Here is a 27,906-nt window from a genome sequence, read left to right as displayed (position 1 = left end):
GTGACGTCAGAGGAGGCGCTGTGAAGCCAGGGGGTATAAATGTCCGTGGTGCCCAGCGGGGAGGGGTGGCCGGCTCCAGCTCCTCCTGCCCCGTCCCAGGCCTGGCTGGGCGCCCCACCTGCGCGCCCCCATATGCTCATTTTGAGGCATCAACGTTGAAAGTGCACCTGGGAAGCTGATGAACATTCTGCTGAAACCCCAAGATTCTCGCCGCAGAAAAGGATAAAAAAGCCCCGAGAGCGGACTCAGTGCGGTCTCCCTACTAGAGCACACCCACCCCATCCTGGGCATGAACTCTATTTCCGATTTGGGAGCTGCTCCCCCCTTTTCTCTTCCAGTAGGAAACCTGGGGTTGCACATGCCACTCCAGCAGCTGTTAACCTGGAAATGGGGCCCAGCCGCCGACATGCGGCCCCGGCCTGCAGACACGCCGGGGACCAGAGCCACGGGGGCACCGACTCCAGGGGCTGCTTCCTGCAGAGTCACTGACCCGAGGGGTCATGCTTGGAGGGGTCCCAGCCTCTAAGGCAGCGGTTCTCAACCTTCCTAATGCCGCGACCCTTTAACACAGTTCCTCATGTTGTGGGGGCCCCCAACCATAAAATTATTTTCGTTGCTACTTCATAACTGTAATGTCGCTGCTGTTATGAATCGTCATGTAAATATCTGATATGCAGGGTGTATTTTCCTTGTTATAAATTGGACATAATTAAAGCATAGCGATTAATCACAAAAACAATATGTTATTATATATGTGTTTTCCGGTGGTCTCAGGCGACCCCTGTGAAGGGGTCGTTCAGCCCCCAAAGGGGTCGCGGCCCACAGGTTGAGAACCGCTGCTCTAAGGGCTGTTCCGCGGGCGGCCCCGCACCACTCGCCCCCACTGCCGCGCCCCATGGGCCCAGCCCCAGCGACCCCGTTCCCGTCGCTCTCCATCCCCCGGTGCTGCGGAAGGCCCGGCGGTCAGGAGCAGCCCGGGGCCAAGAGGCCATCCCGCCCGGCCCCTAGTTCAAGGAGAGAACCGCCCAACTGGCCTCCCCGCTGATTGGCTGAGCGAAAGAAAGGCTGGCGGTGATTGGTCGGGCCTGACGCCTCTTGGCGCGCACGCCGCTGCCGCGCCTTCTTCCGCCGCCGGGCCGGTGGGCGGACACGATTGGTGCGGACGCGCCGCCACGCCCCCCGGCCCCGCCCCGTCCGCAACGTCACTACCCGGCGTGCCGCGCGGCGCTTCCCCTCCGCCCGCTAATGTTTTGGCCGACGCAAGATGGCGGTGCAGGAGTCGGCCGCCCAGCTCTCCATGACCCTGAAGGTGCAGGAGTACCCGACCCTCAAGGTGGGTCTGCGCGCCGCGGGGCGGGTCTGGGGCCGGGCTTCCCGGGGCGGCGGGTCCGGCTTCCCAGGGTCTGCGGGTCTGCGGGGTTCGGGTCTGCGAGGTCCGAGGGGGCCGGGCTCTCTCGGCGGCGGGGCGGCGGGCCCGGCTTCGCGGGTTGGCGTGCGGGGCGGCCGTCCCGCCCGGCCTGCGAGGGCCCGAGGCGGGCGGGGAGCGGGTCAGCCCGCCGCCAGCTTCGCCCTCCGAGGCCGCCGTGGAGCCCCGGCGTCGGAACCGGCCCGAGCGGCCCTCTGACGGCCGGGGCGGCGGGCCGGGTGGGGCCGGGTGGTGCGTGGGGGTCGCGGCGCCAGCTGCCCCGGCGCGGTCCGAGGCGGCGGGTGCCGGCTTCCGGTCTCCAACGAGGGGAGGTGCGAGGGGAGCCCGCAGCTCATGGGTGGCACCAAACCTGAAATACAGCCCCGGCCGCCGGCTGCGGGCGGTGACCTTGGGTGGCCACTCGGCCCGCCGCGTCCCCGCGGGAGGCCTGTGCCGGGAAGGAGCGGACGCCCTGGGAACGGGCTCCCCGAGGTCAAGGTCACCGCCTTGGGAAGGGGGCGGCGGCCGAGCAGCGCAGCGGCTCTGATTCCTTCCCTGGGCCCCCTCCCCTCCCCCCGGTGGCCGGTGGCCTGCCCCGCGGTCACCACTGGCGGGGAGGCCGCAGGCTCCGAGCGTCCACTCCCGTCCAGGCCGGTCCTCTGAGCTCCGCCGTCCCCTGGGCGAGACGCGGGGGGACCTCAGCGCCGGCGGCTGCTGCGCTCGGCCCTGCTCTTCTGTGACCGGCGGGCGGGCGGGCGGGACCCGGTCGGCGGGCGGGCAGGTGTCAGCGTGCGGCTCGCAGAGGCCTCCGTCCGAGGCGCCCGAGGCCCCGCGTCAGTGGCTGCACCTGCTGGCCGTGTCCTCGCCCACGTCACGTTGTCGTTTGAGCCGGTAGAGGGGCTCGAAGGCCGGCGCCGGCGGTCGTGTGGGTCCGGCCGGTGGAGGAGAAACAGCAGGCGGGGAGCCGCTTCTCCTCCGTCCTCGGCCGCACGTCCTGGTCCCGCTGCTCAGCCTCTGGTGGGAACGTGCGCCGTCTCCAGGTGAGGACTCCGGGCCTGGCGCTTGAGGGCAGCTCGCCGGCGTGTCAGGAGCTGAACCTCTTTGTAGAGCGATTTTAAAGCAGCGCTTCTGCCGCCACCGCTGCCCCTGCTCGCTGAGGCCCTGCGGTCACTCCTGTTGTGCGGACGTGTCCCTCTGAGCTGGCGTCCTCCTGGAGGACTGGCTCCCAGCGGATGGGGACGTCTCCCTGGGAAGCGGGCTCCTCGGGTCGGATGTGTGTTAACACGGGCTTGGCGGGAGGGGGAGAGCCGATGGCCCTGCAGGGTCCGCCCGGGCGCAGGGTCAGGGGAGGAGGAGGGAGGCAGAGGGCCGCGTCCGGGATGGTCCGCTGTGCTTCTCTGCTCCACCGGCGCGTGTCCGTGTCCCGCAGGCGGATGGCGGGATGGGAGTCCTCACGCTTGCAGCCCAAGGGCCTGGGGCTCCTGGGTACCAGGAAGAGAAAGCTGTGGCGAGGCGCTGCTGCCCTGCCCTGCGCACCTGTCCTCAGGGCGCCCGGTCCTGCGGTGGGCGGGTGGCACGGCCTCTGACTGCGGGCTTTTGGGCCGGGTGCTTCTTCGTGGTGGGGCTGTGGGATGTCCGGCTCCCCCACCACATGCCAGTAGTGTGGCCTCGAAGGCCTCCAGGCCGGATGTGAGCACCACGGGCCTGATCTGGCTTCAGGAACTGGTTCATGCTCCCAGGAGGGTTGGGGGGACACGCAGCCTCATGCTCTGACCCTGGCTGTGTTCTTACCCTGCAGGGCCCTTGGGTGTCCGGTGTAGGTCATGCCTCTCGGGCCTCCACGGACGGAGAGGGCAGGAACTTGGGTGCCTAGCCCAGTGTCTTGAACTAATTTTATTTTTGATAGTTTTTTTCTGATTACAAAAGTAACTAATGTTTATTCTCCAACTTATTCTGCTAATCGTCCTATTAATATTCTGGTGTATTTTATTTTTCCCCTTCAGATAGTTGAAGTCAAACAGTATTTTAAAGACCTTCTTTATTATTACCCCAACTGAGTAGTCCCCACGGCCCGGACAAGGGGCCTGGCATTGGTCTCCAGGCCACCTGGCTCTGGGGCCTGGCTCCTGGAGTCTCACCTGGGCCCACCTCCGTCCTCACCTGGAGCCCCATCTCAGCAGCTCAGTCCCACCCCCAGTGCCCCTCTCACAGGCGCAGGCTGGGGGTGTGGGTCTGTAGGACTTCTCTGTCAGACGTGTGAATTGTGCTTTTAATCGGTGACAGCCTTTTGACCAAGTCTGCCCTACAGTTCCAAAGCCTGGGTGTGTACTTGTCGTAGAGAATGTGGGTGACAGTTACGTGCCTGAAATTGTAACTCTCAGGCAGTTTTCCAAACTTGGTCGTGGCTGTATTTGGGGGATATGTGGTCTCCAGTCGGAGAAACACCGGTGAGCAAGAAGTGTGGACATAAGAGACAGACGGGGTGGGTGTGCGGGCTCCTGGGTGGTGGCCTCGGCTGGGTCTTCACTTCTCTCCCCAGGAGGCTTTTTTACTTACAAAGTCAGGCGTCCCGCCCTCCACGGTGGTCGCCCTACGTTACTCCTGCTGCGCTTCGGTCCACGGCCCTGAATCGTAACTCCCTTCCTCTCCCAGCCTGCGGCCTGTCTCCCTGCCCAGCGCTGGCTCCTCCCCACCAGCATGGCTCACACTGCCTTTTCCTCCCAGACGCGCAGGTGAAACGCCTGCTTCTCGAAGAGCTGAGCCTGCGGCTGCTGGCCTTTCCCTCTTACCTTCCTCGCCTTTGGCCGGAGGTTTGACCGCCTGTGTCTGCCCTGAGCGAGCCGGGGCCTTCCTGGGAGTGCAGGCGGGTGGGGGACTCCCGCTCGCTGCAGGTGGCTGTGTGTAAAGTGCTCTTACTCTCGAACAGTCACGTCAGGAAAGAAGGGCTTTCTGATGCCCCCTCTCCATGCTGGGCCGGCTCAGCTGGAGTCGGTGCTGCCCCCAGCGGGCAGGTGGCCGCAGCCGGCAGTCACCTGGCTTCAGGGTTCTGCTCTCCTGTGCTCCCCCTAACGCGCGGACGGGCCCTGCTTGTCGGTGCCTCTGTCTCCCAGTGCGGGACAGTGAGGCAGAGGGTGCAGGCTGGGCTCCAGGCTCTCGGTGGGCCTCAGCGCAGGCCTGTGGGGTGCTGGAGTGTGAGAAAGAATAAGGCAAGTGAGTCCCTGTCCTGGTGCGGCTCCCGGGGTGGGAGGGAGGCACCGAACGCATGGACAGTGCATTTCAGAGCCTTTATCGACCAGGTGGTGGGAGGGCGGGGAGCCTGTAGGGTGGCCGGCCGTGGGCTCGTGTTTTGGGAGGACTTGGTGGCTGTGTTGCCGTCTTGGCAGATCCTACCCCGTTGGCATCAGTCGCGTGGAGCGCCGTGACGCAGGGCGTTCCCAAAGCCACACAGAGGTGCCGACTGCAGGCCCCCCAGTGCCCGGGTCCTGCGGTGCCCCAGCTGCAGGCCAGGAGGACAGCAGCCCCAGCGCAAAGCTGGCTGGCCCTTGCGAGAGCCCGGGAGCTTCCCAGTGCTGGGGGCCGGGGGCTGACCTGCCGTGAAGGCCGGTGGGGGCTGGCGGGTGTGTCGGGTGCAACGTGCACTAGAGTCCGTATACCCGGAGACCCTGATTTTGAAAACTTGTGAAAAAAGGAACGATCTACTGTTTCAATAACTGGGAACGAATAGTTAACAACTAAACACGGGCAGGACGGGCTAGAAGGTCAGTGGGAGGAGAAAGGGGACACATGTGAGACTCAGCAATAAAGATCGAAAAGTAACTTCCCTGAGTAGTTTAACACGTGAACTATTCGGCCTGGAGAAAAGCACCAGCTGTGCTGATGGTCTGGCCGCCAGTCCTGACCGCGGCCCACAGGCTCCGCCTCCACTCTCAGCGCACAGCCTCCTCACCTGGTGGGCGAGCTGCCCGTCCCGGTCAGCGTGTGCTCGGGCCCACGCCTTCTGGCCGCTGCTGCAGCACTTGGTTCTCCCGCTGCCTCAGTTCCCCTCTGACAGCTCCGACTGCCCCTCCTGAACCCTGTTCTCCAGCAGCTGGTCCTCTCTGCCTGCATTCTGTCTCTGGGAGGTTCTGGTCTTACTTGGTTGGAACCAGAGCTGTTGTAGTGTCCCCAGGCCCTTCTGGCGCCCCCTTCCCTGCCCCCTCCCCTTCCCCTCTGCTGCCCTGGGACTGCTCCACCGAGGCCGCCCTGCAAAAGCAGCCTGGGCACCTGCTTGCTTTGCCCAGAGTCCTTCCCCCGGGTGCCCCCTCCCAGAGGCCACGGGTTTAAACTGGAAAACCCACCATCTCCTTGTATTTGCCGCTTTGTGTCTTTCTAACCGTGGGCTTATAAGCTCTGGGGAGGAGGGCAGAGAAGAAAAAATTCTTCAGTTAAAAAATAGACTATTGCCCTGGCTGGTTTGGCTCAGTGGATAGAGCATTAGCCTGTGGACTGAGGGGTCCCAGGTTCGATTCCGGTCGGGGGCACATGCCTGGGTTGCGGGCTCAATCCCCATTGGGGGACGTGCAGGAAGCAGCCAATCAATGATTCTTTCTCATCATTGATGTTTCTATCTCTCTTTCTCTCTCTCTTCCTCTCTGAAGTCAATAAAGATATATTTTTAAAAAATAGACTATTCAATATTACTTCGGCAATTCTGTCCAAAGCAGTGAGAATCAAAACAGGAGCAAATGTCACTGTTAGGATGGATGAGACATCGTAATGATGTATGTATGTATGTAATGATGGATGTATATACCCGTTAGACACAAGCCAACGAGGCGGGAAGTGATGACGGTCACTAAGGTCAGCACGGTAACCGGCACGTGGTCTATGCACAAAGCCCGGCCCTCACAGTGCAGACCTCGCCGGCGCGGGCGCGCCTTCCCCAGCGCCTGGAAGGAGGCTGCCTGTTTGTCTGAACAGACTCATGGCAGCAGTGCAGGCACCCCCTGCCTTGGTGCGCTGATCAGAAATTCCTCATTTATAAGACGCAGCAGGAAGGGCTGGGCCCTGCTGGACACCAGAGTGGGGTGGGAAGTGCTACAGTAACAACCTTGATGGAAAGTGTATTTTTTATCTGAAAAGTAGTCCTGGTCGGTGGGTCAGTGGTTAGAGCGCCGGTCCATGCACCGCAGGTGTGGTTCCCCTTCAAGGGCACGTACCTAGGTTGCAGGTTTGCTCCTCACCCTGGTGGGGACGGGTGCAGGAGGCAGCAGTCGATGTCTCTCACATCGCTGTTTCTCTCTCCCCGTCTCTTCCACTCTGAAAAGCAATGGAAAATATATCCTCATTTGAGGATCAATCCCCCCAAAGCAAACAAACAACAACAGATAAGAAGGAGGCAGTGCCTGGCCGGGTGTCTCGGTTGCCTGGGCTTTGTCCTGTGCCGAGAGGTCGCCAGTTTGAGTCCGGGTCAGGGCACATGCCTGGGTTGCAGAAGTGATCCCCAGAAGGGGGCGTGTGGAGGCAGCTGATCAAAGGTTCTCTCTCATCATCCATGTTTCTTTCTCTCTCTCTCTCTCTCTCTCTCTCTCTCTCAAATCAGTAAACACTTTTTAAAGGAAGTCAGCTGTGCTGGTGTTACTTACGCCACTGACATGGGTGCCCATGGGGTTTGTGTTGGATTTGGCTGGGGCGCGGGGCTGCTGGGGGCGGCCTGGCCCTGCCCGCGGCAGCAGTGGTGGGCGCCATGCCCGCTGACTCGGAGATGCAGCCGGTGTTTTACTTCGGTGCCCTTTCTGGAAAGGACCCGCCTCGCAGCAAGACTCTGAGGTGACTAGCGGGCACGAGCTGAGAGGGGAGGGCGCAGTGCTGACCGCTCCGCCTTCTGCACTGGTCATCACTCCTCGCCGAGACTGACCAGAAGCCTGTTTAACACAGGTCTGAACCGCTGCTGTGGGGCGTGCCTGCTTGGGAAGGTCAGCTCGGGGCAGCACACACCGGAACAGGCCGCTCTCCGGGGCTCGGGGTGCGTCCTGCCTGCGGGCCCACACCAGCACCTTAGGAGATGTCTGCGGCTTTGTGATGAATGTTCACAAACCTCTTCTGAGGTTTCTCAGTCGTGAAAGATAAAAGGCCTCATGCCTTTGGGGAAATCCTTCCTTCCTGTGCTGGTAGAGATGGCTGAAGACTTGTGATGACAAGTGAAATGCACATCTGTCAGCAAATACTGTCCGAAAGCCACAGCGAACACTGCAGACGAGGGATGGGCCTGCGGCTGGTGGGAGCACAGGTCTCAGCTGCACATTCGCCAGGACCTGCTTCAGTTATGAAGACAGGAGGGCTTCTTCTTGAGCCACGGGGGGCGGGGGGGGGGGGGGTCAGCGGCTGGAGAAACAGCTCACTGGCTGGAGAGAGCCCATGGTCTTCAAGGCTGAAACGCAGCCAGTTACCAAGGAAAAGCCGCGCAGACCTCGGTCAGACAGACTTAAGTCTCTGGTTTAGCAGGTGAGATAAAATCAGAATTTAAAGCAAATAACAAACTGTAAAAACTCACCAAATATGAACCTTAAAGAGCTGATTGCAATTGGGAGAAAGATCCAAGACCTCTCTTGGGGAGTTGGACACAGGCACAAACGGGAATTGTGTTGGATTGAATCGTATAAAATTGCTGTTTTGTAGGTTAAACAGTGATGACTGAACAGGCCTGTAACATGTAGAGATTCCCAGGAGGCTCTGCCTGAGGAGAAGCAGGACAGGGGCTCCCGGTGAATGCTGTCTGTGCCTAGAGGGTTGGTGTGGGCCCTGAGACAGGAAGCCTGTCCTGTGAGGTCAGTCTCCCCGACACCAGAGCAGACAGGCAGCTCAGGCCACGGCGGCCGTTACCACGAGAGGAGAGACAGGTGCCAGCCGTCGTCAGCGCAGCGAGGACATCAGGTCCGGCCGGTTCGCCACAGGAATGCACGGCTGGTTCATCGGGCAAACGGACTCGCGGAATTCACCTTCCGATGACGGAAACACTCAACCAACCGGGGAGCTTCCTCAGCCTGGTCAGGGGGTCTGTGAAAACCCACACGGCACCACGACTCCCTGAGATCAGGCACCGACAGGGTCCCTCTCGCCACTGCTGTGCCACGCCCTGAGGGTCTGGTCAGGTCGAAAGGGAACCGCAAAGCTACCCGCAGGTGAACTGCTCTTGTACGTGGAAGATTCCCAGGAACGCACACCTACCAGACCAACAAGCAGGATACAGAGTCCGCACATGAGACATTTCTATACCTGAGAAATGAAAATTAAAAAGGAAACCGAGAATGAAATATTTAGGAATAAGACTTACTATTAAAATAGCAATACTTTCCAAATTGATCTACAGATTCAGCACAAGCCATAAGAAAATTGTAGCTGGTTCTGTTGCAGAAATTGACAAGCCAATCCTGAAATTCTTAGGGAAATGCAGGGACCCAGAATAGCCAAAACAGTGGTTTGATTGGCGCAGGCTGCGGCCACTACCAGAGACAGGCCACAGTTTGGGGGCTGGAAGTCCAGGTGGGGGTACAGCGTGGTTGGTTCTGGGGAGGCCACTTCCAGCTGCAGACGGCCGGCTGGGCGGAGAGTGAGCGCCCTCGGGACCCTGCTAAGGGCACTCATCCATTGATGAGGCTGCACCCTCGTGACTTACCGCCTCCCAGAGGCCCCATCTTGTCGGGGCTAGGATTTCAGCTGGAATTATGGGGGCATCCTGGGCCATGGCACCATTGAACAACAGCTCCCCAACCCTCAGCGGCCCAGCACCCACCACCTCCCTTTCCGTCTGGATGTGCGTAGCTCTAGGACTTCGTGGGCGTGGGCTGGCTACAGGGCCTAGCTCGCTAGCGCCATGTTCTCCAGGTTCCTCGCGTTGCAGCCCCTGGCAGGGTGTCTGCCTGTTAAGGCTGAACGACAGCCACTGTGTGTAGAGCCTGTTGTCTTTTTTGTTGCTGTTAATCCTCACCAGAGAATGGTTTTCCATTGCTTTTTTCAGATTGTGGAAGGGAAGGAGGAGGTGGGGAGAGAGACATCGGTGTGAGAGACATACTGACTGGTTGCCTCCTGCACATGCCCCCACCGGGGGCGGGAGCGAACCTGCAGCCCAGGTACATGCCCTTGACTGGCAATCAAACGCAAGACCCTTCGGTTCGAGGGCCAACACTCTAACCACTGAGCCACCAGCCAGGCCAGACCACATTTTCTTGAGCCCTTCGTCCATCGCTGGACACTCAGGCTCTCCCATTTCTCAGCGCTTGTGCAGGGGCTGCAGAGGTCTCGCTGAGGGGCACGGTGGACCCTCCAACAGCCCCGGGTGGACTGCACCGGGCACTCACCGGTAATGTTTCCCGTGAATCCACAGTTGGCCCTCGGTGCCCCCGGTGTCCCATCCACATTAGACCAACAACCGGTTGGAAACAGGATCTTTGCTCTGAGGCTGGGTTGGTGCCCTGTTCCCTTTTCTGTCCCTGCCAGTGGGGGTGCTGGTCACCCCGCCAGTCTGCAGGGTCCGGCCTCATCCCGCCAGCACTAGGTTCTGTGTTGGGGCCGTCCTAGTAGCGTGAACTGGTCTCTGGATTCAACGCCCCTCCCTGGAGTGACACTGAGCACCTCTCACGTGCGTGTTGCCTGGGACTGAAGTGTCTGTGGAGGACCTGCCGGGGTTTTGTTGCGGGGTTTTGTTGCGCTGTAGGAGTTCTCTGCGTGGTCTGGGCTGCTTCCCTCTCGGCCTCCTGTTGTTTCAGTTTCAGTTCGAGGGGTCCCATTGGCTACTTTTGATTGTGTTGCCTGTGCTCTTAGGGATACATTTTTATTACTTCTAGTTTGAATTCTTCCAAAGTCTGTTTCACTTTGTTAACGTAAAAAAACCATTGAAACCTGTAAAGAATTTTTGTGAGTTTATTTGAGCCAAACTGTCGACATAGGCCGGGAAGCAGAACCTCAACGAATTGAGATAGTGCTCCGGAGAATGGCAGGGTTACATCTGTATTTATACATGAAATTCACTGGTGACAGATTTAAGGAGGTGGGATTAAGCGAAGCCAGGAAACCTCTGTGATTGGATAAAAAGTAAAATGATGGACACACACTTAGGTGGGTGCAGGAACAATGAACATGATGATGAAGGGATTTGTGGTATCTGTCCTGGGACCCAGCACACCTGGTTGTGCCCCAGGGGCTCCATAAAAAGGGGAATCACAAGTTACCCAGACATCCCAAGAATATGTTATCTTAGATGCAAAAAGACAGATAGGCTCAGTTACGGTAAAGGTTGACCTTATCAGTGAAGATATCGGCTTAGGACGTAACTGCCCACCATACCTGCTTTAGTTAAGGTTTAATTTCAGACCATCCTTTGTGGTGACTTTAGGTCTCCGAGTCTGCAGAACTGCCATGCAGGCCTCCCCTGAGCTTGTCAGGTCAGCATACGGCCCCTTTCGTCCACACATCCCCCTTTTGGTCATAAATCAATCCAAAGGATGCATTGATGACCAACCTTTTGGTTGGATAACGGAGTCCCACGGTGCTAGGAAGGCTCATTCCTAGGATGTCTCAGTGTCAGCATGTCTTGCTGAACAGGTGGACCACCTGGGATGGGGCAAGACCATAACCTTAGATGGCATTTAAGGTCAAATTATTATTATTTTTAAAAGGGCAGGTAAATGGGAGGCAGTCAGGTCCTATACGTCCTTGTTAAAAAGTATTCTGGATCATTTCTAATTTTTTTTTGAGCCATCATGATCCGAGTCTTTTTGCTGTTTGTCTTAAATTTTGCTTTTCTGCATCTAGTATAACATTTACATATCATGAACACAAAAATCACAAAGGTATTGATTACATCCCAGGGCTTGGAATGAGGAAACTGGTTCCCCCCAAAAAAGCAGTTTACTGAAGCAGAATTTAAGCATGTTATAGTTTTGGGTCTGGGGTCACTGAATTGACAGAAACATTCCATCTAGAGCCTCGGGTCCTGAGACCACGAGTTGTCAGGAACTCATTATCTAGAGCCATTGAGGTAATTTAGAATAAATGCGCTGTCCTGGTCTTGGGACCACTGAGTCAACTGGAACGCATCATCTGTGGCCACTAAAACAATTTAGGATAATTGTGCTGTCCTGTTTCCCAGGTACAGAAGAATGTGCTTCGATAACCAGTAAGATCACAATCAATGGGATAGTCATGTTACAACCAATAAGGCATTCAATCAAATGGGATGACTTATACAATTTAGAAAATCAAAGTAATCTGTCCATTGTTAAACAAAGCAAATAGGTACCATATTTCATTCCCCACTGGTTTTATGTACATGAGTCAAATCATGGACTCATCCTTACTAGTGAGGGGATTGTACTGCCCCTAACTACAAGTAGTTTGACCGAATCAATTTTTCTAAACTGCCAGCTTGGCACCCCACTTCTTTTAGGAGCATTTTCTATTCTGTTCCTGCTCTCCTGTCCCCTAGCACATCTAGTCCCCGTTGGCCCTGGACTTGCTCACTGGCTAGGAAAAAAAAAAAAATGTTCTTACAGTTACCAAGTGCCCTAGTGCCACGGTTCCCATCAGTACTGTCCTCACTGAAGTCCAGTTCCCCTCCTGCGGGCATCGAGCCTCCTCCTGGCCTGCGTGGAGCCCAGGTTAGGGATCTCACGGATGAAGCCGCTGGCTGCCGGGATCAAGGCCATTTCCTGGTGCAGGAGCTGGGAGTGGTGTAGCCAGGTCTGGATGCCGTCAGCAGGGCGACAGTGTATAGTCCTCTTCAAGTTGGGGTGAGTCCTTGGGTCGTGAACTTTACCCACACCGAGTCCCAGGCTGGAAAGGATGTACAGAGTCCGAGGTGGCACTGGCAGGGCATCTCGAACAAGCTTATGGATGGCTTGTAATTTCTGTAAGAGATCACGTCCAAGTAAGGGGTGCAGGCATTCTGGCACGACTAGAAACGTATGAGTTATCGTGTTCTTTCTGAGGTCCACAGTCCTCTCTGATGTCCAAGGAAGAAGGCAGTTTGTCCGGTGGCTCCTAGAACTGGTGTCTTCTTAGATGTTACGGGTCCCATTGGCTCTGTCAAGACTGAATAGGCTGCTCCAGAATACACCAGGAAACTAACCGGGGGTCCTATTTATCCACAAATACTTTTGAATCTACCCCAGAATTCCAAAATTTCAACCCAACATAGAAATATCACAGAGCAAATCAATATCTCCAGTAAGCAAACAGACAGAAATTTTGTTGGGTGGGCCGATTCCACCTCTGACAGGGAGCAAGCACCTTTGGGAAAGGAACCTAGCGGCCGCTTGGGGCATTTGCTATCGGTCAGAGCATTCAGCCTTAAATCAAACATTTTTTCCTCGCAGACTTCCACACTTACATGGACAAATAATTATACCTAAGTAGACGTACAAACATCAAATAAACATCCACACTTACACCCTTTCAGTGAACAAGTACTTTTACAGTCTTGGGATCTTGAGCAGATAACAGGAACACCGCCCAAGTCCCCTGATGGGGGCCTGACAAGAACAGATGTGGGGGCCTATGCCTGGGGGGTATAAAGTCTCCATTCTTCCTCCCTCGGCACTGCTAAGGGCAGGATCATTGGGGAGGTCTCTTCACCTGGGCAGGGCTGTGCTGAGCCATCTGGGGCAAAAGTGGTTTCTGCTTCCATCTTGGCTAAAAGGTCCCTGCCCATTAGAGGGACCAGGCCAACTGGCAAATACAGGAATTCATGAACCCCCGGTGGCCGCCCAACTGACATCGGCGGGGGCGGCAGACAGTCTGCAGCTGTGGTCCCGGTATCTCCAATAATGGTGACTTCCTGTCCTGAGAGGGGAGCTACCTTCTGAGTAACTACCGAGTGCTCTGCCCCTGTGTCAATCATAAAGTTCACAGTCTGGCCCCTGATCTTCATTTCGACCATCGGCTCATGGGGGCCCAGTTGGAAAGAGCCCAGCCTGTCCTAGTCGGAGTCAGCTGTTGCCAGTGGGAGGAGGTCTGCCTCAGGCGGCTCTGGCCAATAGCGGCCGGGTGGTTTGGATGGCCTTGCCAGCTTCTTCTGGCCTGCTCCTGCCCTGCCTGCCTCTCCACTCCTGCTACTAAACCTGACTCAGTCCCTTCTTACAGACGCAGAACCGGACCCAAGGCGGCAAGGTTTGAGCAATTTTAAAATCCTTAACATACATTCTAAAAGAACTAATCAAAATAAGGCTTATTTTTTTAACTTCATTTGTCCTTGGGTGTGGACAGCAAATGACACTAATCAGATTGACAAACGATTTAACCGTTGTTTAGGGAGGCAAATGCAAATCATTTACTCCCAAGTGTTCTTGGTTTAAGGAAGATAGGATTTCTGCTCAGTTTCCCTATTCTACTTGTTCCAGCTTACTGGCTTATCATGCATTCAACTCTCTTTCAACATTTTTCCTTTCCTTCTCATTACATATAAAACCTTCACAAATTTCACACTTTCAAACCTTCTTTCTATGTCCTTCAAAAATGCATAACCATGCCTCAGACCTTCCATGAAGTATTTCTCTTTTTCCTCCATCACACCTAAGCCATACTTTCCAGTTAGTTAGAACTCTTAGCCTTAATTTTTAGGTGACATGTAAATAATTAACATTCCTCAGATTAGCAATACATTCATATTTTTTTTTAAGAGACACAAACAAATTTCACTAGCTAAATAATTTTAAACAACAAAGACATATTTAAACAATAAAGACAGATAACATTTTCCATTAAAAACTTTGAATCACCACAGCAAGCAGTATCAGTTTGTGAGCATACAGGCCTTGTTGACGTGTCTTGGGATAGCTGTCTGCCTTCGTGGTCAGCAACTTCTCATCCTTGAAAGACCTCTGCTGTTTCTCGTCCTTGAAAAGTCTTTGATCTCCGCTGGTAGGGTCCTCTCCAATGAGGTTGGAGAGAGTCTTTTATCTGGTGTCCTTTCCACTACACCAAATCTCCTGGTTGTAAGCCATGATCTTTGAAATCTTCTTCTCCCAGGAGCGCACTATGAAATGAATCTGTTACCAATTTGTTAGTTCCTACAATGTAGAATGTCTGCTCTTTACTTTTCCTTATACTTGGGAAACAAAAGATTTAAAAGTCAACAGTATATTTTTGTTTATCCTGATTATTTGCCAGCAGGTTTTGAATTCAGTTATTCCTTGAAGTTCTATAAATCTTCATCCAGTTCAAAAATATGACCTGCTTACAAGCCTGCAATTTAGATTAAGTCAGAGTCCTTTTCGTGGAATTTTCTAAACATACACCTACAAATGCATCAGAATAAAGCTGTCCACGAATGACAAAATTTAAAAGTGGCATGGTTATAGATTTGATAAAAACTGCTTTTAACATTCCAAGACAACAATTTTTGGTTAAATGACATGGAAAATATAAAATTTGTATACCTTTAAATGAGGCCCATGGCTTATTGTAAGCAGTGTCTTCAGAATTGAAAATAATTCATAAACTCCCAATCTGTTACAACCCAGTGACCATCCCTTTACTCCTGACTGGAGCTCAGGCGCATGGTCTCTCCCGATTGGCTAATTAAAAGGGAGGGGTCGGCCTTTGCTGTTTCAAGATGGTGGCCCCCAGGGGAGGGGCAAGCCATGCGGCCATCATGGCGGCTGCCAAATCACGCAGCCCAAAGTGGCTGTCTACACTGTTCTCTGCAATTAAATTTAAACTGGTTTTAAGAATTTCAGTTGAGATCACAGAGTTAATCCTCCTTTTAATCAGACCAATAAGCAGCATTTTTTGAATTCCTAATTATTTCAGAGAAAGCCAGTTATTTTCTTAAAAATTTCTACATTTTAGGCATCTAGCTACCACAACTACACAATTTCTCCCAATTCAATCCAAACCTTAAACTTTTAGCTGGCAAGTCAAATATTTAGCATTTCTTAATCAGTAACATTTTTAAGAATAAACTTCAAAAATATAAGACACAATCAACCAACAGATTCAATTCCACTCCCTAGATTTCGTACGAGGCACACTCAGATCAATATTATGTATTATGTCACTTCAAAATACCTAGACATAAGTTTTATCGTTTGATTCAGTAAACTTTAAGGTCTCAAGTTCCCAGCAGCTCTGGAAAACCACACCTGAGGCTGGCAAACAGGCCTGGCCCAGCCCTTGACTTTAAAACGACCATTTTTCTCTGGGGAAAGTCCAGAAGCAAACTTGTAGCTACATAATTTCTTGAGGTTCAAATCCAATTATTATTATTAAGGCATTTACTTTGGCAAATTTTGTAACAGAGGCAATCTTACTGAATTTTCTTTTGGAGGCTTGTTGCTAGAACAGGCCTGCATTGCTTACCTGGGTAAAATTCGCCATTTTCCTTAGGAAATAATCAGTCTTGGGTTTTATTCTGTACACGTGTTTAGAGACTCTAGTTCAAAACTCTACCTAAATGTCCAAAAACAGGACAATTGCGCGCATTAGTTTTAAACCAGCTTTTCTCTTTACCTGTGAACAGAAGTACCAGACGCATTTTTAAATTTTGTGAAACTTTTCAATTACGAGAAGGAGATTTTAAATCAGAATACTCGGGGAGGAGGCGTCCATATTGGACCGCCATGTGTTCCCTTCTCCCCTTCCCCACACCCTGCTTGGGGGAAGTTTCAGCAAATGACTCAAATGGCGTATTTTCCCCAAAGTCATGATTAATACTAAGACATTTTAAATTTTTTCCTATTTCATTACAACAAAGACACAAAAACATCCAGGCGCACAGAACACACTCAAAGTTTACACCAGAGAATGTCCAGCATTAGAAACTACCAAAGCAGTGTCTTTTGTACCTGGTTCAGGAACTTCCCCTTTCTAGAATTTCAGTATATTCCCAATGGACTATTCAAAAAACAAACAAACAATGGGCTAAAGGAAAAACAAGGTGTACACATTAATTAACTTCAGAATAGTTCTGAGACAGTCTCTAAAATTTTATTAATTTTCATCTTATTAGAGTAAATTTTTTCTATGCTTTTCTCTAGAAGCTTCTAATTTCCAAATCAAGATATGCTTCCCATGTACTCATCCAGTTTAATTTCAGAGCCGGCATTTTCTAATTTTTACATGCAAAATATTAACATAGGTACCCCAAACAAACTGCATTTTAGCCATTTCTCAGTTAATATTTTCTAATTAAATCTTCCCATTTCTGTAAAGTACTTGCAAGTAAAGGCTTCCCATCAGGAGTATTAAATGAGGGCTGGGGTCACGGGAGCTTCTGGCCTTGGAGGCACAATTTCCCATGTTAATTTTCTTTATTTTTATTGAATATCTGTAGTCTGAGCAAACTTTCTAGACATGTTATGCAGTGGGTCAAATGTGGCCTCCGTTTCTCTCCCGGCTGTCTAAAACCTCAGGAAAGGTTTAGGGCCCCGGCAGACCAAGCCTTAAGGTGGCCCCCCAGATAAGCCATTTATACAGCGAAGGTTTTCCTTTTTGCTCAGACTCTCAGAAAGCAATTCTAGTCTGAAGAGCCGAAATCAAAACCAGCCTCCCATTTTTTCCTCCAGTCCTGCCTTACCCTGGGTTCCGCTGTGAACCCTTAACCTGGGGTCTTAGCAACCCTGGTTCCACCTCAAGGATTTTAAACAGCTCAAATAAAGTCCGACCTTCGACCAAAGGAAGGGGAGGTTCTGGATCCAAGAGAACACTCACCCACGTTCACCCAATGGGCGGAGAACCGGCGGGCTCAATGGGCCCTTTGCTGGATCCTAGCACCGAGTCAAAGTCCAAGGGATGGTCCTGGGTGAGCTTCTTTGGAATCCTGCCGACTACGCCAATTAATGTTAACGTAAAAAAAACCATTGAAACCTGTAAAGAATTTTTGTGAGTTTATTTGAGCCAAACTGTCGACATATGCCGGGAAGCAGAACCTCAACGAATTGAGATAGTGCTCCGGAGAATGGCAGGTCACATCTGTATTTATACATGAAATTCATTGGTGACAGATTTAAGGAGGTGGGATTAAGCGAAGCCAGGAAACCTCTGTGATGGGATAAAAAGTAAAATGATGGACACACACTTAGGTGGGTGCAGGAACAATGAACATGATGATGAAGGAATCTGTGGTCTCTGTCCTGGGACCCAGCACACCTGGTTGTGCCCCAGGGGCTCCATTAAAAGGGAAGTCACAAGTTACCCAGACACTTCAAGGGTGTGTTCTCATAGATGCAAAAAGACAGACAGGCTCAGTTACGGTAAAGGTTGACCTTGTCAGTGAAGATATCGGCTTAGGACGTAACTGCCCACCATACCTGCTTTAGTTAACGTTTAATTTCAGGCCATCCTTTGTGGTGACTTTAGGTCTCCGAGTCTGCAAAACTGCCATGCAGGCCTCCCCTGAGCTTGTCAGGTCAGCATGCGGCCCCTTGAGTCCTCTTCCTCCCAGGGTGGTGGGTGCTAACCCTGGCGTCCCCGAGCGCCTGCACTGCCCTCCTTCCCCTCGTTCCAGTGATCGTTTGCTGTGGTCGGAATCCTCAGCGTCTCTGAAATTCCATTTCTTTCATTTGGCAAAAGCCCTTTGGGGAGGAGGAGCCAGGCAAGGAGCCGTGGGACCAAACCGCAGGGTGGCTGTGGGAGGCCAGGAGCGGCTGGGCTGGGTGCCTGGGCGGAGGCTGAGGAGCAGCTGGCAGGAGCGGCCGCCACGTGGCTCAGCAGCCACCCGGCCCAGGGAGGCCACCTCCAGGAGCTCCTGCGGGGGTGGGGCCAGCCCCACCCCTGACCTTGGACACACCCAAGGTCCTGGGCTCTGGCCAGACTGTGGGGAGGGTGGGGTGGCTGAAGGTGGAGCCTGAAGGAAGCAGTCCTTGTGTGGGAGGGGTGGGGCAGGAAGTCCGGGTCAGGGCCACTTGGAGGTGAGTGAGTGGAGCTGTAGGGGCTGGCTCGGCCCAGAGCAGGGCGCTGAGGAGGAGTGTTTGCGGCTGTAGGAGCATGATGGTGCCGTGACCCCAGGGGGCGCCCGCGCTGTGTCTGTGGACACGGCCTCGGGCCCACCCGCGATTCTGTGCAGCAGTGCGTCCCAGTGGTTTCTTCATCACCTGGTAAACAGTCAGTTTGACTCTGACCGCAGGGTGTAAACCGCGGGCCTGGGCCCTGCTGACGGCCTGGAGGTGGAATCATGCGTCTCCTGTTCCTCTTTGGACATCCGGGCCCTACTGTGAAACTGGCCGTGGCATCTCCCCTGTTTTGGTCAGCTCTGTGGGTTTGGGGACGGTTTGCTTTTTAAATTTTTTTATCCTCGCCCAAGGATACGGTTTATTGAATTTAGAGAGAGGAAGGGACAGAGAAGAAGAAAGATTAATCGGGTGCCTCCCATATGCATCTCGACTGAGGGTTGAACCGGCAACCTTTTGGCAACAGGATGCCGCTCCAACCAGCTGAGCCACCCGGCCCGGGCGGTTTGCTTTTTTGCGTTGGTCTGTGCGTTCAGGAACCCCAGGGACCCTCCCTCCATCCATGCCGTCTTTCACTCCTTTCGGGTCTCAGGGTCAGAGAACCAGAGCCCTAAGGGGGTGCCCGTGGCACTGGTGGTCTCAGCGCCCTCTCTCCCCCAGGTGCCTTATGAAACACTGAACAAACGCTTCCGAGCTGCTCAGAAGAACATCGACCGTGAGACCAGCCACGTCACCATGGTGGTGGCCGAGCTGGAGAAGACCCTGAGCAGCTGCCCTGCCGTGGACTCCGTGGTCAGCCTTCTGGATGGCGTGGTGGAGAAGCTCAGCGTCCTCAAGAGGAAGGTGGGTCCTGGGCCGGGCCTGCCCGCCCACGCTGCCCGGAGAGGGCTGGGGGTCCTGGCCCGAGGCGGGCGGCTGTGCTGACCGGCGGCCCTCCCTGCCGCCTGCACTCAGAGCCTCAGGCCGGCCTCCGGTCCCTTCTTCTTCCTGGGGTCCGGCCGTGCCGACTCCACGGTGCCCAAGCCCCCAGGGCAGGCTGGACGGGAGCGGGGTGATGTATTTAGAATTTCACCTAGAACAGCACGTGGGGGTTTTGTTTCTGGGAATGGTAGGTGGGGTGTTGGCACTGATATGCCACTGAGACAACCCAAAGATTGTGATACTTTAAAATATCAGAGCCCTCCTGAGAAGAAGGGTTCCCCAGGAGGGCAGGGGCCCGAGGGGAGGAGGCTGTGCTGGCCACCATGCGCGCACGGGAGCCTGGCAGACAGTGACCCGGGGCCCTGAGCACTGCCCCTCTGGAGGGTGCCCAGGAGTGGATGCCCCCAACAAGGCATTGCAGCCCTTCCTGGCGTAGCTGTCCTGGCAGGGGCGCCAGGCAGAGTAAACGCAGTTCTGAGGTGTGAGGTGTGCGTCTCATCCTCCACGTGCTGTACAGGCCCCCGGGGCACCATGGACAGGCGGAAGACAGTGCAGCGAGGGCTGCACAGACTTCAGACTCAGCAGCTGTCAGAGACCCTGGTTTGCTGTGTTTAAGGACTAAAGAACAGCTTGAAAGTTTCTGCAGAAAGTAGACCACGTGATTCAGTTTCAAAAGAGCAAGTAAAACTTCAAGAAATGGCCCTGACTGGTTTGGCTCAGTGGATAGAGCGTCGGCCTGCAGACTCAAGGGTCCCAGGTTCGATTCTGGTCAAGGGCATGTACCTTGAGGCAGCTGATTGATGTTTCTCTCTCATCGATGTTTCTAACTCTCTATCCCTCTTCCTTCCTCTATGTAAAAAATCAATAAAATATATATTTATATTTAAAAAGAAACTTCAAGAAAAGAAAAAACAAATGACATGAAAAACTCAGATGTTTGCTTATGACACATTCGAGCACTTGTGCGTCAGACAGCTCCAGGGAGAACTAGTGAGCCGGGAGTGGGCTGCGGAGCCTCAGGAGCCTCCGGGAGCAGCGCAGGGATGCAAAGGTCCGGAGGAGGGCAGGCGGGAGCAGCACCAGTTCATACCCGAAGCCAGTGGTTCTCAACCTTCCTAGTGCCGCGGCCCTTTAACACAGTTCCTCATGTTGTGGTGACCCCCAACCATAAAATTATTTTCGTTGCTACTTCGTAACTGTAATTTTGCTACTGTTATGAATCGTAATGTAAATATCAGATACGCAGGATGTATTTTCATGGTTACAAATTGAACATAAAGCACAGTGATTAATCACAAAAACAATATGTAATTAATTATATGTGTGTTTTCCGATGGTCTTAGGCGACCCCTGTGAAAGGGTCCTTCGACCCCCAAAGGGGTCGCGACCCACAGGTTGAGAACCGCTGCCCTAAGCAGTAAACGAAACAGTGGAACCCTGAGACAAACCTTAAAAGCAGCGAGAGAGATGCCCCTTGTAAAGAGCAGCAGGTACCCTGACAGCAGCTGGCTGCCCCAGAGAGTGGCGCCTGTGGGAAGAGTGCCCGCCTGGCCCGCGCTGGCCGCACCCCTGCCACACTTGGCGGGCGGGCTGTGCGGACGGCCTGGGCTAGGACATTGCAGGGCAGCTGTGTTCATTTGGACAAAACTGACTTTAAGGAAGAGAGTTTGCAATGACAAACGGTCTGGTTAAGAAGCTGTAACGTTAAATTACACGTGCGTGGCAGCGTAGCTGCAGAATGCCTAAGCCAGCAGCCAACTGAGGTGCGGTCCACGGGGGAGTGAGGGCAGCACCTGCACCAGCGCACCGCCGGGAGGGGCGCCACGGGTTGGGGGGCAGTGCGGCCCGCGGGCTGCTGGCCTTCGCGCTGAGCACCCCTCCCCTGTCGCAGGCGGTGGAGTCCATCCAGGCCGAGGACGAGAGCGCCAAGCTGTGCAAGCGCAGGATCGAGCACCTCAAGGAGCACAGCAGCGACCAGCCGGCGGCCGCCAGCCTGTGGAAGCGGAAGCGCATGGACCGCATGATGGTGGAGCACCTGCTGCGCTGCGGCTACTACAACACGGCGGTGAAGCTGGCGCGGCAGAGCGGCATCGAGGTGGGCGTCCTGGGCGGGCCCTGCGCCCCGCCCCGCCCTGCGCGTCCCCGTCCCTGAACCTGAGGGCCTGACCTGATGAGCGGCACGGCTCTCGGGACCCCCCACCCCCCGCCCCGTGTGCTGCTCTCGCTGGTGGGACCTTTTTCCAGGGCGGGGCGCTGGTGGGGACGTGGCCTGGGCCCCGGGGTCCCGCGCAGGACCAGCGGCGCCCCGAGCTGGTTCGCCTGAGCCCAGGGCCTTCCTGTCGGACGTTCCGCAGCCCATCCCAGTGGAGGGACGTTTACCGCCAAGTGTCCGTTCCCTCCAGGGGCCTTTCTGACGTCCGAGCCTGGGTGCACGGCCTGTGCCCCAGGAACCCTTCTGCCTGGCCTGGTGCCGGTCCTGCCGCCTTGCGCTGCTGGGCTCTCCCGGAACCGCAGCCGCAGCCCCACCCACCCACCCCCTCTGGTCACCCTTTTTAGAAAACCTCCAGTTTAAGTTCCCCTGAGGCCAGGGGAACAACGAAGAGAGGGGATGAGCTGCTGGGGTTTCCCGGCTTCTTGTGAAGGGTGGGGGGTGGGCCAGCCTCAGCTCCTTCTGTGTCAAAGGGCCTGCTGGGTGGGGGGCTCCCCTGTGGCCCAACCCTGCCCTGGGCAGACCCCTGCGCGCCTCTGGGAGCGGCCGGCAAGGTGGGTATGCACCATCAGAGGGGCCCTGGGAGAGGGTCCCGGATGTCTGCTGGCCGCGGGTCCGGGTGCCGGGGTCAGTGCTCTGAGCGTGCGCCGCTGCCCCACCCCTCGTCCCCCCAAGGACCTGGTGAACATCGAGATGTTCCTGACGGCCAAGGAGGTGGAGGAGTCCCTGGAGAGGCGCGAGACGGCCACCTGCCTGGCCTGGTGCCACGACAACAAGTCCCGGCTGCGCAAGATGAAGGTGCTTGGGGCTCCCGGAGGGACGGGCGGGGCTGCTGGGTTTGGTGTGGGGTTTTGAAATTTCGGGTGGCGCACCCCCTTCTGCATTGGGGTTTGGACCGATACCCTAAGCATGAGGCTCTGAGGGAGCCAGTGGCGGCCACGTGTAAGCAGCACGGGCGCCGCTGGGGTTGGAGCCCCATCCCGCCCGCCTGCATTGCAGGGAGGCTGGTGTCCGCCTGCAGGGGGCAGAGTTCCGGGCCGGGATGTTCGTGAACGCAGCTTCATTTGAGACCCAGCAGCAGCTTAGAAACGGCACCTGCAGCCGCAGGGTTAGACCTGCTGACGGAAGGTGCTCCCACGTGGGGCTTGCAGGAACGTGTAGCCTGTTAACCCTCCGCCTCCGTTAGAAAGCCTGTCTTCTGTGCTAACCCAAGCGCCTCCCCTCCCGTGTGAGCTTGTCGTGTGCACGTGGTGACAGCCAGGGTGACACTCTCTGCCACTCAGGGCCGCCAGGGCGAGCATGACGCGAAGCCGGGACGGAAAAGTAGAGTGGCCAGTGGCTCCCCTAAGGAGAGTGAGGATCTTGGTATGGAAACCATAAAAGGAAAGCCAGAATTGGTACGTAACCCCCGCCCGCCCCGCCCCTGCCTGTCCCACAGCCGTGCCGCCCGCAGAGCGGGAACCGGGTCGGAAGGAAATGGGCTTCTGTCTGGGCAGGTTGTCCCTGCGAGCCCCTTGCCTCCCAGACCCACGGCTGCTGGGCGAGGGCGCCACTCGGTGCTCAGACGGCCTCGCAGCCAGTGTGGGCGAGCGGGCCAGGCTGAGCCCGGCGGCCGGTGCACGTGGAAGAGCAGTCACACACGGTGTGCTTGGAAGACGCCCTCACGCCCTGGCAGCACACTCATGGGCATCGACTGGACAGATCAGGGCCCCGACTGCCTCTCCACGTGTGCCTGTGTGTGCACACAGGCCGGGAGGGTCACACCAGGGCCAGCGGGGTCTCAGGTCAGTCAGGAGCCTGGAGGAGGGAAGGAGCTCGGAGGCTCGAGTGTCCCGTAGTTGGAGGTGCCAGGTTAGTGCCTGGGGAGCTGACTGGGGTCTCCAGACACTTGAGGCCGTGTGCGCAGAGCCCTGTGACTCTGCGTGTCTGGAAGCCCGGGCAGCACAGGCGTGGCCGGTGGTCAGTGCTCTCGATCACCAACCACAGTGCTTCTGTGACACAGCCGCCTATGAGCGGCCTGCAGTCGGTCCTCGCCTGACGCGTCCGCGGGTCTGGCCAATGGGACAGTTGTTCTCGGGGTGATTGGCACAGAGAAGAGCCCGGTCCTGTGGCCCCCCCCATCACCATTATCGTGAGAAGAGGCGGGTCAGGAGCTGCTGTGTTTGAAAGTGAGCCTGGGAGCAAAGAGCCCCGTGAGCGATAGAGCGCGTCCTGCGCGAGCTGCCCCTGGTGTCACCCACAGCCCCCTGTCCGCGGTGCCTCCTGGGAGGCAGGCCGTTCTCTCCCCACGGGACCCTGCCACTCAGCACACGCACCTGCTCACCAGGCAGGTCAGGTGTGGGAAAGGCCGCCCCGTGCGGAGGGGGAAGGGAGAGCAGGGGAGCCTGCTGTGGAGTGGGCGTGTGGGCACCAGGTAAGTGGCTCTCCGCATCTTTGCCTGCTGGCCCCAGGGTCTGGGCAGCACGTCCATGGTGTGCCACGTGGTCCGAGGCACAGGGATGGGGCTGAGTCACTGCTGAGCTGGGGCGGCCTGCAGCCAGGGTTCGGGCGGGAGAAGCACGCGTGAGCGGTAAACAGATTCGGCCGTGTGGGAGGACTGACCTCACTGCTGTGGGCAGTCTCCAGTCAGGCCTCCTGGGTCTGGGTGTTGGGGACTCGAAGGATGAGAGGGAGCCCTAGGCCTTGCCTCCTGTCCGTTCCACATGACTCGCTGCTGGTTGGGACACAGTTCTCTGAAATGGCGTGGAGACGGCACAGGGAGTGACCGCTCTGTGAAGCCGCCCGGCCTGGCACCTTAGGGTGCAGAGTCGTCTTGCTCCCTCCCCACCCACAGGGCTGGAGGGCACCGAGATCTCGACAGAGCGTTTGGGTGTCTGTACCAGGACCCTGCTCCTGGTGCCCCAGAATTTCCCAGAACTGTCTCCGGTGTCGCTGTGTGGGACTCTGCTGTGCTCGTGCCCCAGAATTTGTGTGCAGCTTGTGGGCCGGCACCTGTCAGACACGCAGCCGGCCTGGGCCAGTCCTGGGGCTCCTGACCCCTCACCACTCTGCCGGCTCTGCCTAGGCCAGCCTCCCCGGGTGTCTGTGTCCCCCCTACCCCCACCCCCACCCCCCTGCGGCCCCTGCACCTGCCCACCCCCCTGTTCATGTAAGATGCCACCTTCCAGCCTCTCCTGCCAGGTGCCAGGGGTTGGGGCTTCAGCACAGGGCTGGCCTCCCCCCCCGCCCCCCAGCAGCCCTGGTGTGGGACAGCCTGGCAGGTCAGGGTGGGTGTGGCTTTGATTCTGTGACTCTGAGGTGCAGAGAGGGAGCTGTCCCCGTGTGGGCACCTGCTTCACCCAGGACGTTGTGTCTACCACACTGTGAACTGCTGGGGGCCCAGCAGCCTTGCCGTGACCCTGGCAGCTTCTCACCTGGTCACACCTGTGGGGTCCACCCAGCTGTCCCTGAGGGCCTGGGCCATGGGTGGCCGTGCTGCTCCCACCACGCTTTGCTGAGGCTGCACCATGGGAGGCTGGGCCCGGAACCGCAGACCCTGGAGCCGTGGGCTGTGGACGGCGGGCGGGGCCGGGTGGCAGGCCTGCCCGGGGCGCTGTGTGCACAGCATCAAGCTGGTCTGGGGTTGGCCGGGCAGCCGGGCTCCGCGGTGCCACCGGGTGAGCCTTTGTCTTGTCTTTGCCCTCAGAGCTGCCTGGAGTTCAGCCTCAGGATTCAGGAGTTTATTGAGCTCATCCGGCAGAACAAGAGACTGGACGCCGTGAGGTGTGCAGAGAGATGGGCGCACGGGGTCCGGACGGGCAGTCACGCACGGGAGGGCTGACCCGTCCTGTCACCCGGGTCCGGGTGCCGTGTGGGTCCTTGGGGGTCGGGTTTGTGTAGACCAGGGTCCCGGGAAGGGCTCGGGCCGGGGCCTGCGTAACTATCTCCGGTGTGTCTGTGGGACTCCACCTGGTGCATCTCACACTGTCCCCATCCCGGTCCCTCGGTGGGGTCGGGCGCTGGTGAGCTCGCTTCCCGCAGACCCCGGCCGGGCACTGAGTGTAGACGGAGCTCACGCTCTGAAAGGCGGGACCAGCCTGAGGAGAGCGACCCGTTGTCTCGTAGACACGCACGGAAGCACTTCAGCCAGGCCGAGGGGAGCCAGCTGGACGAGGTGCGGCAGGTCATGGGCATGCTGGCCTTCCCGCCCGACACCCACATCTCCCCCTACAAGGTACCCGCGCCCCCGAGCCCTTCCCGCCTCCTGTCCCCGTCCAGAGTCCAGAGCAGCTCCTGTGCTGTGCAGCCGCCCAGGGTCATCTCCGTCCTGGAGGCTGGGGGGGTGAGGGTGGGGGTGGGCGCTGCTCATCAGGAAGGGGCCACGAGCTCTGAGCCCCTCCCCAGGGCCCCCTTCCTCCCGCCCGGCCTCGCCACATGGATCTGAGGACCTGCCTGTGCCCTGGGACCCAAGTGACTTCCTCCCTTGGCCTGAACCAGCCCTGCTGTCAGGCCTTGAAGCTGCTGCGCCCAGGGCTTCCCCTGCAGCCTCTCCCACCCCAGGCGGGGCCCACCCCTCTGCAGGGCATTGGAAGCTTCCCCGACTGAATTCCCAGTCAGTCCCGGGTCCTGGAGCTCCTGGGTGGTGAGCCCACACGCAGGCTGGACCACGGCACCGCCCTGCTCTGGGGGAAGCGCTAGGCCAGAAAGGCCAACCTGCCCTGGGAGCAGGCGTCCGTTGGGGGCCTGGGCCTTCCTCCCTGCGGGTCCTTGTGGTGGCACTTCCCACGGCACACGGGAGAACCTTGGCTCAGGAAATGGGCAGCTTCCAGCACAGGAAGCATAGAGCTGAGGCTGCGGAATGTCCTGGAGAGACTGCCTGGCCCTGGCGGGGAGTCCTGGGCGTGTGAGGGCCGAGAGGAGGCACAGAGCTGCCCTCCAGCGCGGGCCTGGCTGAGGGCCCCACCTCCGGGCACTGTGCTGGGTTGAGAACAGGGAGGGCGGCGTGGTGGCCGCTGGGTTTGGGGTGCTGCGCGCCTGGCTGGAGGCTGGCAGGGGTCTGGTTGCATCTTCCAGGCTGAGGGCAGGGATTTCCCTTTCATCTGTGTGCCCCCCCCACACACACACGCAAACACACGCCTTTGAGTGTGAACTCGACAGTTGTAGGGGCAGACATGGGCCAGGCTTAGCCTTATTTCCCGGGAGGAGGAGTTTCCGTTCACTCAGTGCCCAGCAGGAGGCTCAGACTTGCTCATGGAGACCTGTCCGTCCCGAGGCCGTGGGACCCCACCCTCTGAGCGCCCGTGGGCTGGAGGGCCGTCCGGTGGCCCAGCTCTGCCTTCCCTTCCAGGACCTGCTGGACCCGGCCCGGTGGAGGATGCTGATCCAGCAGTTCCGGTACGACAACTACCGGCTGCACCAGCTGGGGAACAACTCCGTGTTCACCCTCACCCTGCAGGCCGGCCTCTCGGCCATAAAGACGCCGTATCCTTCTGGGCTGTGTCCCCTGGCAGCTGGGACTGGGCCATTTAGAATAGCCTTCCGGTGGGTTCCAGGTCCTGAAGTGTCTGCTGTCCCAGGGGCTATGCTCCCCAGAGCGGAGCCTTCCTGTGGCCAAAGAGCTGACCCAGACCCCATGCTGGTCTGTGGGTCCCTCAAGTGCACCAGGGGGTCCCCTCCAGGACCCCATCAGGGCCGTGTGCCTCTTGCTCGTCATCTGACGCTGGCATGGTGGGCAGGCCCTGCCTGTGGGGACAGGTGGCCGTCCTGGGCCGTGTGCGTGCTCCCGCCGTGAGGGCGTGGGCTCCCTGGGATGCGGGTCCCCTGCTCCCAGTGGGCTCTGGCCTCTGGGTCCCTCGGCCTCTGGCTGCATTCCCGCTGAGCCCAGGTCTCTGCCTCGGAGAATTCTGCTGCTTCCAGCCTGGGCCTGTGTGCAGCGGGGCCGTCCCCGGACCCTTCCTTAACCCATGCACAGGCAGTGCTACAAGGAGGACGGCAGCTCCCGGAGCCCCGACTGCCCCGTGTGCAGCCGCTCCCTGAACAAGCTGGCGCAGCCCCTGCCCATGGCCCACTGCGCCAACTCCCGCCTGGTCTGCAAGATCTCGGGCGACGTGATGAACGAGAACAACCCGCCCATGATGCTGCCCAACGGCTACGTCTACGGCTACAACGTGAGCCGGGGCCACGGGAGTGGGGGGGCGGGGGGGGCGCCTCCTGCAGGAAGTCGCTGGTGAGGGGACGGCTCGGTGCCTGGGGTCACTGTGGTCTGTCCTCATGCGTCCGTCTTATCTCGCAGTCTCTGCTCTCCATCCGTCAAGACGACAAGGTCGTCTGCCCGAGAACCAAAGAGGTCTTCCACTTCTCCCAGGCCGAGAAGGTGTACATCATGTAGGCGGCGCCTGCCTCGCGGTGCCTGTTTCTTGCGACCAAAGATCCGTGAGCAACGGCAGACGCTTAGGAGCAGAGGAAGGAGA

The 27,906-nt window shown here is 57.1% G+C and overlaps 1 protein-coding gene across 4 annotated transcripts; it reads left to right on the top strand.

The window, feature by feature from the left end:
* The first annotated feature begins 1,243 nt into the window (after positions 1-1,243).
* Positions 1,244-27,906, top strand: MAEA (macrophage erythroblast attacher, E3 ubiquitin ligase). 4 transcript variants are annotated; one of them, XM_070400664.1, is made up of 10 exons: positions 1,244-1,333; positions 18,988-19,170; positions 21,140-21,343; positions 22,133-22,255; positions 22,741-22,854; positions 25,143-25,219; positions 25,562-25,670; positions 26,784-26,917; positions 27,408-27,603; positions 27,729-27,906. In XM_070400664.1, exons 1-10 carry the CDS (start codon positions 1,265-1,267, stop codon positions 27,822-27,824), a joined length of 1,305 nt encoding a protein of 434 aa, XP_070256765.1. In that variant the 5' UTR covers positions 1,244-1,264; the 3' UTR covers positions 27,825-27,906. The 4 variants fall into 4 exon arrangements, with proteins under 4 accessions (XP_070256765.1, XP_070256775.1, XP_070256791.1 ...); XM_070400680.1 differs by lacking the exon at positions 1,244-1,333 and adding an exon at positions 13,532-13,549; XM_070400674.1 differs by lacking the exon at positions 22,741-22,854.

This window comes from Myotis yumanensis, unplaced genomic scaffold (genome assembly GCF_028538775.1).
Source record: "Myotis yumanensis isolate MYYU_CA2020_CCGP unplaced genomic scaffold, mMyoYum1.0.hap1 SCAF_1, whole genome shotgun sequence".
In the NCBI taxonomy this organism is placed as follows: domain Eukaryota; kingdom Metazoa; phylum Chordata; class Mammalia; order Chiroptera; family Vespertilionidae; genus Myotis; species Myotis yumanensis.
The sequence above is the reverse complement of the archived record's forward strand: the minus strand, read 5'-3'. Positions and strand labels throughout refer to the sequence as shown.